The sequence below is a fragment of the Balaenoptera borealis genome (assembly GCF_965194805.1).
Source record: "Balaenoptera borealis genome assembly, chromosome: 18".
In the NCBI taxonomy this organism is placed as follows: domain Eukaryota; kingdom Metazoa; phylum Chordata; class Mammalia; order Artiodactyla; family Balaenopteridae; genus Balaenoptera; species Balaenoptera borealis.
Window position 1 is genome coordinate 12,132,337 of NC_138877.1, and position 18,107 is coordinate 12,150,443.

Below are 18,107 nucleotides of genomic sequence, written 5' to 3' on the forward strand. Positions count from 1 at the left end.
TCCAAATCAGGGTGAAAAAAGGACACTAAAATCTCTAGGAAGTTAAACTATATTTAGTAATTTACAGAAATAACCAAAAAGTGTTAATGTCCACTCCAAGAATGACTGCAAATCTATATATTAGAATTTCCTTACATTTCAATTTTTAAAATATAATTGTTCTGAAAATGTTGGCCAATTTGGAAAAAAGACATTCATATGTGAATAGACATATTTGAACTAATATATAATCTTCATTAGAAACCAGGTAATCTGGGTTCTGCACAATTTTGGATATGGGCATTTATTTGTTTATATACAAGCAACAAATATAAAAATTTTGATGTCACCAATACCCAACCTCTTTTTAACGGGTGGAACCATCTCTATGTTACATATATGATTATTAGACCAATTTACATTTTAACAGGCATCTAAGTGTGATGCTGGACTTGGGATACTAGAACTCAAAAAACCCGATTACCAGGAATGCATGGTGGAATGGCCAGAATTCAGGAAACATACAGGTGTATAAACAAATAGTTCGTTAACCCAACAGCCTTAACAATTCCCATTAACTGAGGACACAAAGTTTTTGGAAGAAGAAATGCGTAACACTTGCAGAAAAAATAACTTGAGGCTAAGACCTGACCTCTTCCATGTCATGCCTCCATCCTGGAGAGAACCAATGCTCAGTGAGCCTGGCCTGAGGTTCACTGATGATCACTACAGCAGTTAAAAAGTTAAAACAGTTTAAGAAGTCTGTTCTTACTTCCTTAATGGTTGAGCCAACTAAATGTTGAATTTGTATCACATTGTTGAATTTATTGAATTGTTAAAATCTCCACTTTTAATTACTTTCCTCCTTCTTTCCTTTATCCAAACTTTTATTGACTATTACCATGTATCAGTCAACAATCACGTTATATTGCTGAAGGTTTTATTTGTAAGAAAGACATAGTCCCTGCCTTCAAGTAGCTGCCAATCTAGTGAGGGAAAAAACATATAAGGAATGACTACATCACCATAATTTTTTGCGTAAAAGTAATTACCATCTAAAAGTATCACCTTCTGAAATCATATTATTTACCTAAATTTTACTAATTTACTGTCTGTGTCCTTTATTAGAATGTGAGCTACATGAAGACGGGAACTTTGTCTTATTCATTGCTCTATCTCCTGTGTCTTGGAACCATCCACACCCTGCAGAACATACTCAATAATTACATGTAGTAAGGAAGATGTTCATTTTCTTCTAGGCTTTAAAAAAATTATATTGTGTATTTGTGAATGAAGACTACTTATTATATATATGAATTCAATGTTATTTCTCTCAAAGTTTTGGCTAAGTTGAACTTTTTAAAAAAGTTTTCTACCCTTATCAAATAGGACATCTGTGTCAAATAGGGCATCTGTGTTATATTATTCAACAGACATACCATCTATTAAATATAGAATTCCTTTCATTTATTTAACAACAAATATGCACTGTTAGAAATAGATAATGTCTCTTTAAAGTTGTCCTGTTTCATAGTTTCATTATTTGAGACTCTTTAGTATGCTTTCTGATGAATCTCTAATGAATATTACAGAGTTGCTACTTGTTTATATAATAATTTTGGAGGAATAAGCTCATTAATTTATTAGTCTATGAAATTTCACTTCTGGTTAATGCTTATTGAAGAGTAGATGGTCATAAAGCTTAAAGGATTGATGCTTCGATTATATTGACTATTTCATGTTTATAGTTCCTATGTTCTAAGTTCGATTGCATCGCTTTTCTCACCCTAATCTGTGTTATATATGATTATATTTCCTTTGGCATTTTCCTTATTTAAACATCAAATAGATTACATTTTACAGTTCTAGAGTGCTGAGACCATGTCTCTCTAATTCCCTTTCAAAACAATTAACAGTATTGTTTACATGTGAAAAGTTAATATATGTTTCACAGTGATTCAATATAAGACATTTTCAGTACAGGCATTAGTAGAGGTATTGAGACAGTGAAAGACATTATGAATTCTATAAATATTCCAGGTTAGGACAATTCCAAATAACTAGTAGATAGGAAAAGAAAGTAGAGATACAAAAATATCAGTTGTCAACTCACATTTTATATAACTGGAAGCTATGTGGGTAACCTTAGCAATTGCTAAGAAGTTTATGGCATATGAATGATGCCATTAGTGTTGTGGGTTCCTGCCAGTCAATGTCAAAATTAAACACACATAACTAAGAAATAATTTGAAAAAGTTAATCACATGAAGTCCCACTGTCTCTTCAAAAAAGAAAATCAGGGAAAAAATCTCTGTCTTGGTATCAGCTTAAAATACTAAACTTTATTTACAAAGAAAGCAATAACAAAAAGTTTAGTGAAAATGAAAAGTAGAGAAACAGATATTGAAACAACAGGACAAAATTTGGGTTTAAACCCTCAGATACAGTTTGGTAGACTATTTAGTTGTGTGGGTTAGTAAATTATAAAGGATTATCTTATTATTATTATTTGCTTATTCTTTTGGCTTTTTTATCTTTATAAAGTCTCAGAGAAAAAATCCTAGTTCATAATATGCCTTCTTTCCCTATGGCTAGTGAAAAACAAAGAAAAGATATATTGCTAATTAGGTTTTATGTACTTAACAGAGATAAAACTTTTAAGTTTGAGATAGAAAGGGAAATTGTTAAAACTCTTGTAAATACAGAATACATATAGCTATTTAACAAAACTAAAGAAGAAAATACTGTTCTATTTGCTCTCTGAAGAAGGGACAGTCAGGTCATTGTATGAAGATAAAATAAGCAGATACTAGTGTACTCCATTATATAATTTAAAAACTCACAAAATTCTACTGTCTTTTTGTGTTAATAATGTACAGTCATAATTTCTACCATCTATTGAGTACCTATTACAGGCATTGTTCTAAATGCTTTATATGTTAAATCTCATTAAATACTCCAAGTAATACATGTGAGGTAGCTATATTTTACAGGTATAGAATGAGGTTCAAGGTCTGTTTGTCCACATTTGAACCCAATCCATCTGATTTCAAAACCCTTCTTTTAGCCACTATACCCTACTTCAAAGGATTATTTGGGATTAGGATGGGAATGTTAAGACAAAAAAACAATGAAATGTTTGGTAGAAATGTCTTATTTTGGTAGAAATGTCTACTTTATAATGTAACCACGTGAGCTTTCTGTTGTGTGTACTAAGGAAAACACCGTGGTATGAATTATGAGGGCAAATCATGTGGCCATCATCTTTCTATGCTTCACTGAATGCAAACGGCCCTGAAACATGCTCTGTTACGTCTTCTTGCCACTGCAAAAGAAATCAGGCTGAGCTTGTTTTAATAGAAACAAAGAAACCAGTGATAAAGCTGTAGCCAACATAGGACATTCCATCTACTTCTCACAAACTTAGATTAGCCAAACAGAAATAAAGTTTTATATACACATTCATGTCTATTTAACAGATACCCAAACACACTGAATGTGACGAAGTATCTTGACCCTTAAGATATCCTTTAACCTTATGATTATCTGTGCTATTTAAGATTCGTTTTCACGTTAACAACAAAGAGGCTGTATATAACGAGTTTCCCAAAATGTATAAGATTAAACTCTCAGATAGAAGCTACAGTCCAGGTAGTCTGTTCCACTTTTCCTTTCCTTTTCTCTTCTGATCCTGACTCTTGTGTATAAGTGAAGACAGATATACTATAGCCGCAGAAAACCAAAACATAAACCTCAGATTGCCTCCATGTACTACCTGTTAACTGAGCAATGAGGTGGTTCCATATTTATATATATACATATATATATGTATATATATATATGTATATATATATAAATAAATCAAGACATTCTTCCACTGGTTAACCTATGGGCTATGGCTGCTGGCACCATTAGAGAAAGGCTCTAATCCAAAGCTTTCTGCACCAGGACTATGCTCAGACTGAATCTATGCACTGCTTCTTAGTTGGGCTAAAGTTAGTAAAGATACTCTTTGTTTCTCTGCAGAGATTCTATTAAAGAGATAACTATTCTAAAGAACTCTTGGATACTTCCTCATAGCATTCTTTTCCTCCTTCTACTCAGAGTATGTGCTTTTTTATTATAACTATATAGACATACAGTGACAATACTTTCAACAGGGACTAGGAGATTAATGGTTAATTAGACATATAACGAAGTCTTTGCCAGAAAAGCATAATAAGGAGTGATACATTAACGGGACTGTGCGATTAATTTTGGTTAATCTTAATGAACATAATTAAAAACAATTTATTTATTCCAAGTAATTTTTGTCTAGAATTAAAATGATTCCCAGGAAACAAAAAGGCTAATGGAGTTTTTTGAACCTTTATAGGCACAGAGATATAAAACCAGGTTGACTCTAGAGATCATCTCTTGGTGGGCTTTCACCAAAACGTGCAAAAACATGATGACTTTGTTCTTTTTCCCATGAACTTGCCCAGTCTCATTATCTCTCATCTGGCAAATTTGGTAAAAATAGAATAATGGCCATAGTCTAGGTCCCAATGTGGCCATGTAGGATAGTGACTAAACCTGAGGACTTGACCAGCCATAACCAGGATCAAATCCTAATTTTGTCACTTCCTAAAATATGAGTTGCACAACTGACAACCTCTCTTCATACTAGTTTCCTCGTTTGAAAAATGGGGACAATAATATCTTACTTCAAGAACTGAAGTCAGGGTTAGAAATAATACATGTAAAAATGCATGGCAGATAGGAGATGAACAGGCTATGACAGCTTTAATGGTTAAAAACAATGAACTGTAAACCTCATTCCTTAACATACTTGTCTTTCTCTAACACATGTATACCAAACACAACAACAACGACAGTGTATTGGCTGTCATTGTGTAAAAGAAAGAGAAATTTACTGGTCATTGTTTGTTAGTATGAAAATAATTATACCTGTACATTTAAAAATTTTTCAGTGAAGGGGGTTTAGGTGACTACATATATTGTCATGTGAATTTCTTACTCTTGGCAAATGAGGCAAAGAGGATGGAAACTATTAATTTATTTAAGTGAAATTATGCCAACTTATATGCTACCTGGGGGGAAAAAAAACAGAATCATTTTTTTTTAATGCTGGAAATGGGTAGAAAGTTTCAGATCACCTTTCTTTAGGTGGTATCATGAATTTATTCATGAAGGTGGCATTTCAGCTGGTAGGGATTTCAGTAGGGGAGATGAGGAGGACTAGTGCTATGGATAGAAGGAAAAACATGAGGAAGCCAACGAAGTATAAAAGCCCAATGTATTAACTGGGGACAAAGTAATTCGGGTTGGCTAAAGCATTGTTTCCCAACCTGGGGACCTCAGAATTATTGAAAGTGATCCAAGAATACTTATATACTAGGAATTGTTTGTGGACAGAATAAATATCAAACAATTTATGTTGCATGCATGTATGTTAGTTTCCTAGGGTTGCTGTGACAAAGTATCATAAACTAAGTGGCTTAAAACAACAGAAATTTATTCCCTCACAGTTCCGGTGTTTAGAAGTATCAAGGTATCAGAAGAGCCATGCTTTTTCTGAACGCTTTAAGGATGAATCATTCCTTCTTATAATGAGGTTATAATTCCAGTATAATCTCATCTGAAATTGATTACATTTACAATGGCCTTATTTCCAAACAATGTCACATTCCCAGGTACTGGGGGTTGGACTGGAACATATCTTTTTGGGGGACACAATTCAACCCACAACTGTGTGTGTGTGTGTGTGTGTGTGTGTGTGTGTTTCAAATACATGTAGATGTTGTGGTTTTAAAAAGGTAAAAATATTCAAATAGCATTATTAAATTGTTAATACTTTTTCATTACTGTACTTTTCTCAATCAATGGATATTAAAAGAATAAATCTCTCAGGTAAGAGTCTAGGAGTCTGCAAATTTTTTAATGATGAAGAGAGCTGTACACACACAAAGAGGTTGCAAACCACTGTTACAGGGTTCCTGTCAGGAATAGAATGAGGTAAAACAAGAAAGCAAGGTAAAGTATGAAGGGCCTCTGGTACCAAGATAAGGACTCTGGGTTTAATTTGTTAGGCAAAGAGAATTACTAGTGATCTTCTGAGCGGGTGGCATGTATGCATGTAGAAGCTAATGTGATAAATAAATTTAAAATTCTGAACCACATCAATCTGTCCATCAAGGTGGAGCTTCAGGAAAATTACCTGTGTATATGATGGACTAAAGAAGAGTGAGAGTGGAGACAAGGAGACCAGGTATGAAGTGAGCAGGCTCTCACCTGAATGAAGGATGAAGTACATGCTAGACAAATTGCCAAGGAAGAACGGACAGAGGTATGGCTAATCTGATGCTGAGTATGCATGTGTGTGGTGCATTTGTATGTAGATTTATGTGGATGTTTGAGGGTATATGTGTACATTGGGATGTTTGTATGATGTCTAGTTCTTTTGAAATTCAAGAGTACTTATTATTTCTGTACCATTCATTTGATATTTTTAATGTGTTGACTTGCTGATTAACTTTGCATGTGTAAACACAATATTTCTCTAAATGGAAAATTTGAAAACATACATTTCAACTAGTTTATTTTCTTGCACACAGTAGGCACTTAGATATTTGTTGGTTGGTAAGCATCAACCAAATTTGTTAACAAATATTTAATTTCTATTGTGTGTGTGTGTTTCCTGTTTAGGAGAAAAAGTAGTGGAGTGAAAAGGTAGTACTAATAGTACTTGGAAGAAACTGAAGTTTAAGTTTGGTGAAGAAATTGTAAATAGGCACTTAGCTAGTCTAAATGGTTTGAAGTCCCCGAGGCAGGACAAATTATATCCATTGATCCTGAAAGAATCTGAAAACTAGATCACTGAGCAACTCTCAATGGTCTTTGAGAACTCACAGAGAAGTAGATGTGCCAGAGGATTAAAGTGCCAAAGGGAGAAAGAGGAGAAAAATTCTTGAAAACCCACAGCAAGTAGCTTAATACTACCTCCAGGTGAGATTCTAGAATGGCTCATTCATTAGAAAGGGAGCAATAAGTCCTGTTATCAAATCAAACACATTTTCTTATTTGTGAAATAGGTGTCAGAAAAATTGATAACAATTCACATCTATGTATTTTTACTTTAATTTTGCTCAGATACAGAGTGTATCCAGACTTCAACTAGCCAGTTGTCAATGTCCCTTATGATATCCTCTGGGACAAATTATACCAAACGGGTGCTTAAATCAGTGGTTTTCAAACTTTTGGACAATGACTTGCAGTGAGAAATAGATTTTTCATATTATCTGGTAAGATACATGTACATATGTATGTGTGTCTGTGTATGTGCATGTGCGTGCACATAACTAAAATAATGGATGCGCTGTGATGTTTTCCATTCTATATTTTTCTATTATATTTCATTAAAAAAAAAAACTGCTGGTTGTAACCTACTAAATCTATTTCATGACTCACTAATGGGTTGGGACCCACAGTCTGAAAAATGTGAATTGATTTCAATCAGAATGTTTCTAGGAACTACAGAGCTGTTTTTATCCTATTCAATAAAATATTTGGATGATGATATAGAAGGATTATTCTCAAATTTGCAGATAATAAGGTAATAATAAGAAGACAAAGGTTTTGCATGATATAATCAGGATTAAGAAACTCCTAGCAGATTAAATTTAAATAGAAAAGTAAATAGAAAATTTAAATAAAATAAAAATTAAATTAAATCTACAATAGATATGTACAATTCTGCACTTTATATCTCCAAATCTACTTGTAAAGCTACAGATTGGATATGTGCTGCTGCCTAGGAGCAGCATGTCTAGAAACAAAACAAAACAACAACAAAACAGAACCTTGGTGTTTCAGTTCACAATAATTTTAAGATGAGAGGGGAATGGAACCAAAATTGTTTGAGAACCTACTACATGCGAAACATGAATCACTGGTGTCATGTTGCTGGAAAACCCAGAACCAAACCAAAGCAAACTAATTTGACTTGGGGATACATTAACAGGAAATCTATTTCTAAAGATGGAGGTTCAGGTAAGAGTTTCCCTCTATTTTATATTGTCTAAACCTACCTAGGATTTGGAGTACCCTGCTCAGATAAAGGTTAGAGGAAAGCAAGAAACTTGCTCTTTAAAGGACAGGTGAAGGGAATGGGAACATTTAGCCTGGACAACTGCTGTTTTCATTCTTTTTTTTTTTTTTTTTTGGTCACAGGGCTTGCAGGATATTAGTTCCCTGACCAGGGATTGAACCCGGGCCCACGGCAGTGAATGCACCAAGCCGTAACCACTGGGCAGCCAGGGAATTCCCATTCATTTTTAAAACACCTTTATTAAATGTAAGTTATAAGCCAGACATATTAGGTGCTGAAAACACAAAAATAATTACAGCTTTGTCTTTTCCCACAGCCAATGAAGGGAAACATTAATTATCGACACTTGCTACTTGTTAAGTATCTTAAATGTATTAGGTCCTTTCATCCTTTAATCCTATGAATCTCTACTTTGGGATGGCTAAAATAAGGCTTTGAAGAGAATTCATTTGCCCCAGATCACACAGATAAGTGGGTGGTGGAACTGGAATCCAAACCCAGCTTCCACTGAGTCTGGAGCCTGTGTTCTCAACCATTACACAATGTTGTCTCTTGAAACTCAGATTCACGGGCTTCTTATCTTTGAAGGACTGTCCTTTGGAAGTATGGGTATGCATTTATTAAAGCAAGAATCTATACAAAACTGACATTCACCACATAAAATATATTTTTTAATCTGGAGATTTAAAAATGAACATTATATGTAGCTTCTCATTATATAGCTATCTTTCAGTTCAAAATATTGTTAATGCAAATGCTAAGTTACCGGTACATTTCTAAGAAAAGAAGGTTTGTAGACTAAAATGAAACAGACCTGCTTGAATTTTTAAAAGTTTATGCTTTGGGGGGGGCAGTATTGAAAACATGTAACTGTGCAATTATAAAGCCTTGTAGGTGGTTATAATTGTTCCTACATGTGTTTACAGGTCATTCAACACAGACTGTTCCTGTATCCTAAGGGTACAAGGACATATTTACTATATGCTGGCTGCTGAGTTGAAATTATTTCATTGAATTCTCACTTCCTTATGGGATAGATATTCTAATCCCTGTTAGTGAATCAGAAGACTGAGTTCAGTAACTTGAGGAGATTGCACAGGTAGTAAGTTGTGAGTGTGATTCAAAAGACTGTGTACTTTGCACAGTACCAGCGACTTCGAGGAGCTGACAGGGAACTGGAGAACACTTTTTAAAGTCTAAAAGTAGCAAAAGGTAGAACCTGCTGCCATATATATGAACAGTGGGGTGAAAAGAAGCTAGTGTGATGACCTTTCAACCTGGATTTACACATGTAAGACAGATGTATCATTTTAAACTTGCAAATGAAAGTAGTGCTCGCAAAAGTAGATGCTATTCACTTGGGACAGATAAAATGTTATATGTGGATATATGTCACAGGATTTTTCAGTGACAGCATATCTAAGTCACACTATTAAGGCTTAGAGGTGTCGTAAATTTCCCATACACTTTTAATCCTTCTAACATTTTATAATTCACTTGCTATTTAATTTAAATGGACACACCAATCACCACTCCTTTCAGAAATTTTTGCTTAACTATTTTAATAATTCAATTACTTCAGCACAAGTTTAAACAAACACACACAACCAGGAACTAATCCTAAGCACCGGTCTTGAGGAACTTTGTTATACATGACCTGTGGTACTTTAGAATTTTAATGTGTTCCAGTATCCTGGGAGTTAACTTGACTAGCCAATTCAATTAAATATGAGTAATAACAAACCAGATTATAACAGATTTGTATATTGACTGTTTTCACTTGAGATGACAAAATGACTTGAATATACCTCAAGATACCTAACAGTTCTGGTGTCTTCCAACATTATCTTTATTGAAAAGGGTATACCTCATGAAATGTGAAATAAAATTACATTCTTCATTTCGAGGAAAACAGCAGTCATGCCTATATAGTTTTAATTCAACACGAGCAGCAAGATTGCTGTATACATTTTAATTTTTTAAACTAAAAGTAATTTTTTCATTCTATATATGTGAAGACACAGAAATCTACCTTTACCACACATCTAGGCTGGCAGAGAATTACCCATATTTTAAGATAATTCCCTGAACTGTACATGCCTAAGAAAAAAGGAGGCATCATTAACTGGCATCATACCTGAGGATGGTTACTGATTTTTAAAATGTGGCATTTGTGGCTCCCACCAAACTACTACCCCACAGTGTCACATAGCACAGCCTTTTTAGTCTGGGAGGTGAGTTCGAGAACTGTTTGTTGTTCAGAGCTCCATCCAGAGTGGATCACTGTTTGACAAGTTCTATTTTAAGTCGTGCCTGTGTGTGCAGGTGTCAGCCTCTTTCACGGCTGTAGAAAAAGAGCCCTTATACTCCATCTGTATCCTTCCCCCGACAATGCAGGATCATTCCGCACAGTGCGTTTGTTTCTGCTTTGCCAGCCACTTTTTCACTGGGAAATTCCAGGGGGGCCCCGGCGGGCTGGAGTGAGGGAAGGGCGAAGAGGGGCAGAAAGAGGCCGTTTGCCACTCCCCTACCTTACAAGGCACCTGGCACTGGCAGTAGCAGCTGCTGGATGCGACGACGAAGATGATGAGCCTCCTCCTAGCAAGAGGATATTGAGGGAATTAAGGAGGTGGCAGCGAAGGCGAGACACACACTCTGTGTCTTTCCCCGCAGGGAGAGTCCACCCTCCAGGGAAAAACTGTGAGAACGCCACCACCCGCCCCGCCTCTGCCAGCTCGCCCCAGTGTCTGGCAGCGGTCCCCATGCACCTGCTCACCTGTCTATCCGTTCAGGGTGGTTGGGGGAGGGACGAGGGGTGTCGGGCTGGGTGGGTGGAAGGAGAAGGAGGGCAGGGCAAAAGAGGGGGCGCACGAGGGTTCCGCCCCCCCGGAGGCTCTGCGCAGGCGCAGTGGCCGGTACCGCAGGCAGGGGGCGGCAACATGGCGGAGTGAGCGGCGGCGTCGGGGCTTCACAACAACAGTGGCGCCCGTAGCGGTGGCGGCAGCGGCGGTAGTAGCATCGGCCACAGCCTGAGCTTCAGCACCGGCCAGCGCCGCGGCCAGCTGCTCGCGCCTCAGGGCTTTTCGGAGCGGCGGCAGCATCTCCGCGGGGGGCGGGCCGGGCCGGACGGACCGAGAGGGGGAGCGAGAGGAGGCAGCGGCGGCCCCAGCGGCACAGCTGCTGGGCGGGCACTGCCGCTCGCCGGCAGCGGTTAGCGGCGCCGCCACCGCCGGGAATAAGCCTGAGAATAACCCTCCGCCTCCGCCGGGGAGGGCGCCGGAAAGGGCCGGGCGGAGGCGCACGCGGGGAGCGGGCCCGGCGCCGCGGCGCTGGTGGATGCTGGGGCTCCGAGGCGACGGCCGGGGGGCGGGGGCCGAGGCAGGTATAACGGTACCGGCGGAGGCAGCGCCGCGGCTCTTTCCTTCTCCTCAGGAGGGGGGCAAATGGCGAGCGAGAAGCCGGGCCCGGGCCCGGGGCTCGAGCCCCAACCCGTGGGGCTCATCGCCGTCGGGGCCGGAGGCGGAGGCGGCGGCGGCGGGGGCAGCGGTGGTGGCGGCAGCGGGATGGGGGAGCTGAGAGGGGCGTCCGGCTCCGGCTCGGTGGTGCTGCCCGCGGGGATGATTAACCCTTCGGTGCCGATCCGCAACATCCGGATGAAATTCGCAGTGTTGATTGGACTCATACAGGTCGGAGAGGTCAGCAACAGGGACATCGTGGAGACGGTGCTCAACCTGGTAAGGGAAAAGGCGTGCTCGCCATCTGCCTCCCAGCCCCCATGGCCTCCCTCCCCAGACGCTGGCTCCCACCCCTCCACCACCCCCCCGGTCACACACGCAGCGCGTCCCTGCGAGCCCAGATCGTCCGGCGGGTATTGCTTAGCGGGTGACCTGCCTGCGCGCTGCCCAAGCCACGCCACCTCCCTTCTCTCCTCCGTTCCTCTCTTGCCACCTGAGCGCAGTGCCCAACTTAACACCGCTTATTATCACTTCTCATGACTCTGAGTCGTCAATTGTTCCTTGCCGTGCGGGTTTTGGGTTGACTTGAGAGTTTAGTTAGGGGGAGCGGAAGGCCTCCTTTTCTCTGGGGTTCTTTCTCCGACACTCTTAATTGTCCGTGGTGTGGCTCTCTGAGGATGGAAGCCTTGCCCCTGGAGCCTAAATTCCCCGGTGCTGCTGAAATGCGAGAAGCGCATTAAGTCCAACTTGAGCAGCTGGGAGGTGATGTTTTCCACTGAGGAGGAAAAATGATGCAGTTTTGCATCTGCCTTTAAATATATTACGAGGCTATGTTGGAGAGTGTTGTGGCTGTATCTCCCCCCCACACCCCAATCTCTTTTTAGGTAGCCTTCCTTTCTTTGTAATATTGCCCTGAATATGCTGACCTCTTAAGTCATTTTTTGTGCACATGAGATGTTAAAATGTAAGGACACCAAATCATACAGGTTGATTTCTATGGTTGCCTTCAGAGAGCATGGCATGTGGATAAAGATTAGAGGAAAGGTGTTAAATTCAACCCTAGGTTTTGGTTTCCTTCGTGATAAGAAAGAGTTACTGCAGAACTGTGTATGACTTAATGTTTTGCGATATCTATCTACAGAGAGGCTAAGAAGCGTTCAAGATGTCAGGGGAAGACATGGGGAAGAAATAAAGAGAGGAGAATCATAGATTTCGGATAATAAGACTCGTTCATTTAAGATTAATTCATGTTTTAATGCTTTGTATGTGCAGTTTTTGCTGCAGCAAAGCTTTTTAAACAGTTTCCTCTGCAATACCTAGTCTTTGACAAACTGTAAGGTTGGGTTTTGGAAGGCAAGCTTAAATCAGAAGCAATCAGTTGACTATTGTATTTGGTGTGGAGTCACAGGAATATAAAAATTTGCTTGCAAGGAGATTTTATCACACCCATGCAGTCAGAATTTTCAGCTAAGCAATTATTTTTATTTGATCTGTTGGAAAACTGAAAGAAAGCTGCAGCTACAGCAGTGGTGCCCTGAGACAGGGACAGGGATTAGATAATGTCTTTGGTTTATGTACCTCTTAAATTCACAGAAGAGTTAAAGCTGTTTGTTTGTTTGTTTTGCTGGGATGTCACGTCAAAGATAAGAGAATATTTGACTTTTCTTTGTTATATTTATTCCTGTTTAAATACCAAACACCTCTTTGTACTTCTGTGTACCTATCAAACAAATCACAAAAAGTCAGTGTAAGTTTGGGGGACTGTCACTGCGTTGGTATAACCAAATTCTTTTCGAGACACTAATAGAAATATTGTTTTCTTGGGTGTTTTAATTATAACCAGCTGCAAATAGGAGGTCAGTACTTGCCTTTTTTTTTTTTTTTTTTTTTTTTAAAGAGATGAAATCTCAAAATACGTTAGTAGGTTATCAGGTACTGTATTTATGTAAATTTAAAAGGAAACATTTAAAGTTTTTTTTTTTACAGTTTTCCAGATTTCCAATACCATTTTTACCTTAGATGGTGTGATATTAGGTTATTTTTAATAAGTATTTGTATGCTTACTTAATACATTTTAATGTGATAAGAGGCAATAGAGGCTCTCACAAGCTGGAAACTGATTTGAATGTGTAACCAGTTTGGACTCTGCAGCAGTAGCAATGTATGCTGGATCAGTTCTTAACAGATGGGGTTCTATAGATACACAGTAGGTTAGGAAAGGAAGTGAAATATTTCTTTTGAGGTAAAAAAGAAATTTAATTCTCTTCAGTGCAGTGAAAATCTGGCATGAAGTCTCAATATGCAAACATTATTTTAAAGATTAACTTTACTGTTAAGCTTAATTAGAGTAATCAGAAATAAGGTAATACTGACATGGTATATCCCCAAATCCATTTAAGACATTGTAACTGAGTTACAAAGACATTTTTATTTTTGGCATAAAGAAAGTTAGGTTTAAAATTTCTTTGTATGTATTGAAAGAGTACAATTGATCTTTAAATGGAAACTTTTGGGGAAAAGAATGACAAAAGGAGCTATTTACTATTAAGTTGTTAATTATATTGATTGTGGAATACACATTAGTCATTTGCAGTGTAGTATTTCTTGAATGGTAGGTTTAGTGCTTTATCTTTCCAATATACTCATGATGAAAATGTCATGTGAAAATTTAAGTTGATTGAGAAAATATTTGGAGATCCTAGACATTTAAAAAATAATTATCAAAACTTAATTCTATTTATTTAATGAGTAAATCAGTAAAATCCATTTAGGGCACTCAGTGACTTGCTAAAGGTTGGAAGCCTCTAATATTAATCTCTAAAATGAGTTTTTTCAGTTTTCAGTCTTAATTTAAAACATTAAATTAAAAAGTAGGTGGAATAGTGAAATATTTATCACAGTGATTTCTATGACAGAAAAGAAAGGAAGGAGAACTAATGAAACTTCAAAACAAAACGGTTTCTACCTTAAACAAAACCCTGTCTCAGTCACCTTTGTCAGAATATTTTTTTCCTTTTTTTTCTGTACGTTATTTTTCTTTATATGATGAGAATACTGATACTTGGTTGTTAGGTTTCTCACATGCCTTGCCCAAAGAATTAAAAGTTTTTCAGAGTAAAGTTGAAGTATGCGTTAAAATATAGGACTCCTTTAACACAGCCATGGTTGTAATTTTGGGGCTTTTTTCTTTTGCCAAAGGTAGAGGTCCATTTCCACTATTAGGTGGATTGTGGGAATTTGTTGAAGAATCACCATGGAGTGAGAAATAAAATGAGTAATTTCCATTGTAGATGAACGTATTTGTACAATGATATTATAGTTGAAACATTCAAATACAAGGTGGACAGGATCAGGAAGATGAGTAAGTTAGTTTGTAAATAGGTTACAGTGAGAGTGTATTGTCAAGGATTTTGCATTGTAGCTTTACCGATGAAAAAACTGATCATCAACAAATTTTGGCTTTGGGAGGTATTATTTAATGTGGCAGTATAAGAGCATTTAACTGTAGAAAAGGAACTTTGTTGGTTGTTTCAATTATAAAACAGGCATACTACTTAATCCATTGCTTACTTTATAAATACACTTAACATATATTTATATAAAGTTTTTCCTTCCTTGAAGTAAATTCTATGTATACATAATGTGTTCTTTGTTTATAACATGAACGTGTCTTCTTATCACAGATTTTAATATAAACTTATTTTTAGAAAAGATAAAATAAAGGATTAATATTTACTTAAAGAATTGACACTAGGACTTTTTTGAATAGCTCTCTTTGGTAGTATAAATCTATAGCATTTAATTTGTAGTTATTTTTTCACAAATTGTGCAATATATTAGTGCAATATCTTTAGCTGTAGAAAATATGTCCTCTGATAATTTTATTTTTTTACGTTCTAAGTGGCATACTGTATATTGTATTAAAAGCATAACAAGATACTTTGAGGGGACTTTGTGGGCTAAGTGCCTCTCTTCTCTTGACATATGGATCATGGTATTATTGTTCAAAGGAAATTTGAAAGTTATTCTTCTATACTTGAATGTGACAGTAACTTTTCTTCCTTAGAGTTTTTTTCATTTGCAGATTGATATAAATATCTTTAAAATTATATTTTCAAGGTATTTTTAATTTCACAAACAAAAGATGTGTTTTTAAACTAAATTTACTCTAAAAATATGTGGTTGCATTTTTGAATCATGAAGTCCTTAATATTAAGTCCTTAATATTAATAAAACCACATTTATTTATATTAAAAGAGAATTTCCTACATTTTAATTTAGGTTGACATGTAAGTCTTTTCATATTAATTTGAATTATATTTTAATCTTGTTATCAGGTATTGAAAATTAAATTGAGTGCATATGTAAATTATTGGAAGTTTCAATATCTTAAGGAGTTCTGAGGTTTTCCTCAAAAGTATTAATTTAGTCATATAATGACATTAAGCAGCATATATTCTGTAACGAGTCTGTGATCAAGTTATATTAATTTTAAATTAGTATTTTTTATATTGCTAGTCAGTTTTTGGCAAATACTATGTGGTTAATTAAATATCTCTCAAGGTTCCCTCATCTTTTGCTATATATTTTTCAAACACAGTGTCAAGAAATTCATTGGTTCCAGCAAAATCAGCTCCCATTTTGGATCACCGATGTAGCAGTATTATACAATTCAATCATCCACATTTTTGACTATTTACTTTAATATTATTTTGCATCAGTTTCTGTTGGGTTTTTTTTTTTTAATTTAATTATTTATTTTATTTATTTATTTATGGCTGTGTTGGGTCTTCGTTTCTGTGCAAGGGCCTTCTCCAGTTGCGGCAAGCGGGGGCCACTCTTCATCGCGGTGCGCGGGCCTCTCACTATCGCGGCCTCTTGTTGCGGAGCACAGGCTCCAGACGCGCAGGCTCAATAATTGTGGGTCACGGGCCTAGTCGCTCCGCGGCATGTGGGATCTTCCCAGACCAGGGCTCGAACCCGTGTCCCCTGCATTGGCAGGCAGACTCTCAACCACTGCGCCACCAGGGAACCCCTGCATCAGTTTCATAGATTTTTCATTTATTGCCTGTACTTCTGATATTTTGTGCAATGTCAGCATATTTCCTTATACAAAGATATACCTATCATTCTCTAGTATTGTGTATAGTATTTAGTTATTTATACATGTTTCCACTCCTATGCTGTGAACTCTGTGAGAGCAAAAGCCTATATTATGTATATTTATTTTTTGTATTTCTGGCTCTTGGATAAGTTAAGTGCATTTTGAGTATGCAGGACAGCATTATTAGGCAGTAGAGGACAAGTTTCTGAAATTCTGTTCAACAGTAGGGTCCAGACCCAAGATCTTGAAATAAATTAGACTCATGTAAATAAAGTTAATGTATTGCCTATTCTTATAATTAGAAATATTTGTTGAATATGTATGATGTTCTCTATGTAGGCATTACTATATATGTAAATATTATTTTGAACTGACATCTTGGAATAAGAATCTGGTAATTACTTTTCAATATATGTATGTCAAATATATATACATGTAACTAAGATCACATTATTTTAAACAAAGAATAATATTTATGGCATTGAATAGAAATTAAAAAAAAAATTGTAACCATTTGTCATGTTACTAGGAATAGTGGGCATTTCTTGTTTCTGTCTGTCTTGCATACATTTCCCCTTTTTGGTAATAGTACCTCAATTTTCCTTTAATGAACCACTCATCCTCCATTCTTAGTTCAGCTGGTTCAGGTGGGTTCAGGTGGGCTGGTGTATAACCCAGACATGTCCACAATCACCGTGATTGGTTCAGGGATGAGCATTTAACCTGAGGGGAGCCACAGGGTGAGTCACAGGACTTGGGAACTCTTCCTGTTGGGGATGTTGAACTGGTAGACTCATCCTATAGCTGTAAGTACCTGTATTAGAATTTGACCAAGTGTGAAACCAAGAGAGATAAATATATTCTTGATTCTGCTTGAGCACTTGGAGTTCTCTGTGTCTGTGGTGATTCTCTTCTAACCATTAAATTCTCTCTTTCAGAGTTTATTATTGTTATTAGCTTTAAGTCAGTTTAAATTGGATTTTTGTCACTTGTAAATGGAAGGAATTCTTACTAGTGTAGACATTAGTAACTGGAAGTGGGGTATTGTAGGAACAGACCTTGAATGTTGAAATGGAGTTCAAGGCAGTGAGGACTGCTTTCCCCTAGCAATTCCTTAAAAGGAATTATGGAGCAGCTGTTTCGATGGTCACCTGGGTTGTCTTTGCCCATGGAGCTACTAAAGCTGGAACTTTAGGGATCCTCAGGTGTGTTGTCCACTTCTTGCCATATAAGAAAGGAGTTTGCTTTGGTCCAAGCTGGAATGCTTGAGAGCACAGAGGGGAGAAAATATTGTCCTTCCAAGTAAGAGAGGTCTTTTCTGCCTGTAGCTACCATACAAGAGAATCAGAAAAATCAAGAACCTTGAGGGTTGGAAAGCCCAATTTTTTTTTTTTTTTTACCCCATGCTAAAATTGGTAAAAGGAAAGAAGGAGTTTAAAGCCAGGTAAAGTTCTGTTTT

The 18,107-nt window shown here is 37.3% G+C and overlaps 1 protein-coding gene across 7 annotated transcripts in view; it reads left to right on the top strand.

Moving 5' to 3' along the window:
- Window positions 1-11,529: 11,529 nt before the first annotated feature.
- NBEA (neurobeachin) overlaps window positions 11,530-18,107 on the top strand; it is a 608,086-nt gene continuing 601,508 nt past the window's right edge. For all 7 annotated transcript variants that reach the window (XM_082365247.1, XM_082365248.1, XM_082365251.1 and 4 more), the window contains exon 1: window positions 11,530-11,823. In XM_082365247.1, the coding sequence (XP_082221373.1) occupies window positions 11,533-11,823 (291 nt within the window). In that variant the 5' untranslated portion in view covers window positions 11,530-11,532. The remainder of the gene's footprint in view (window positions 11,824-18,107) is intronic.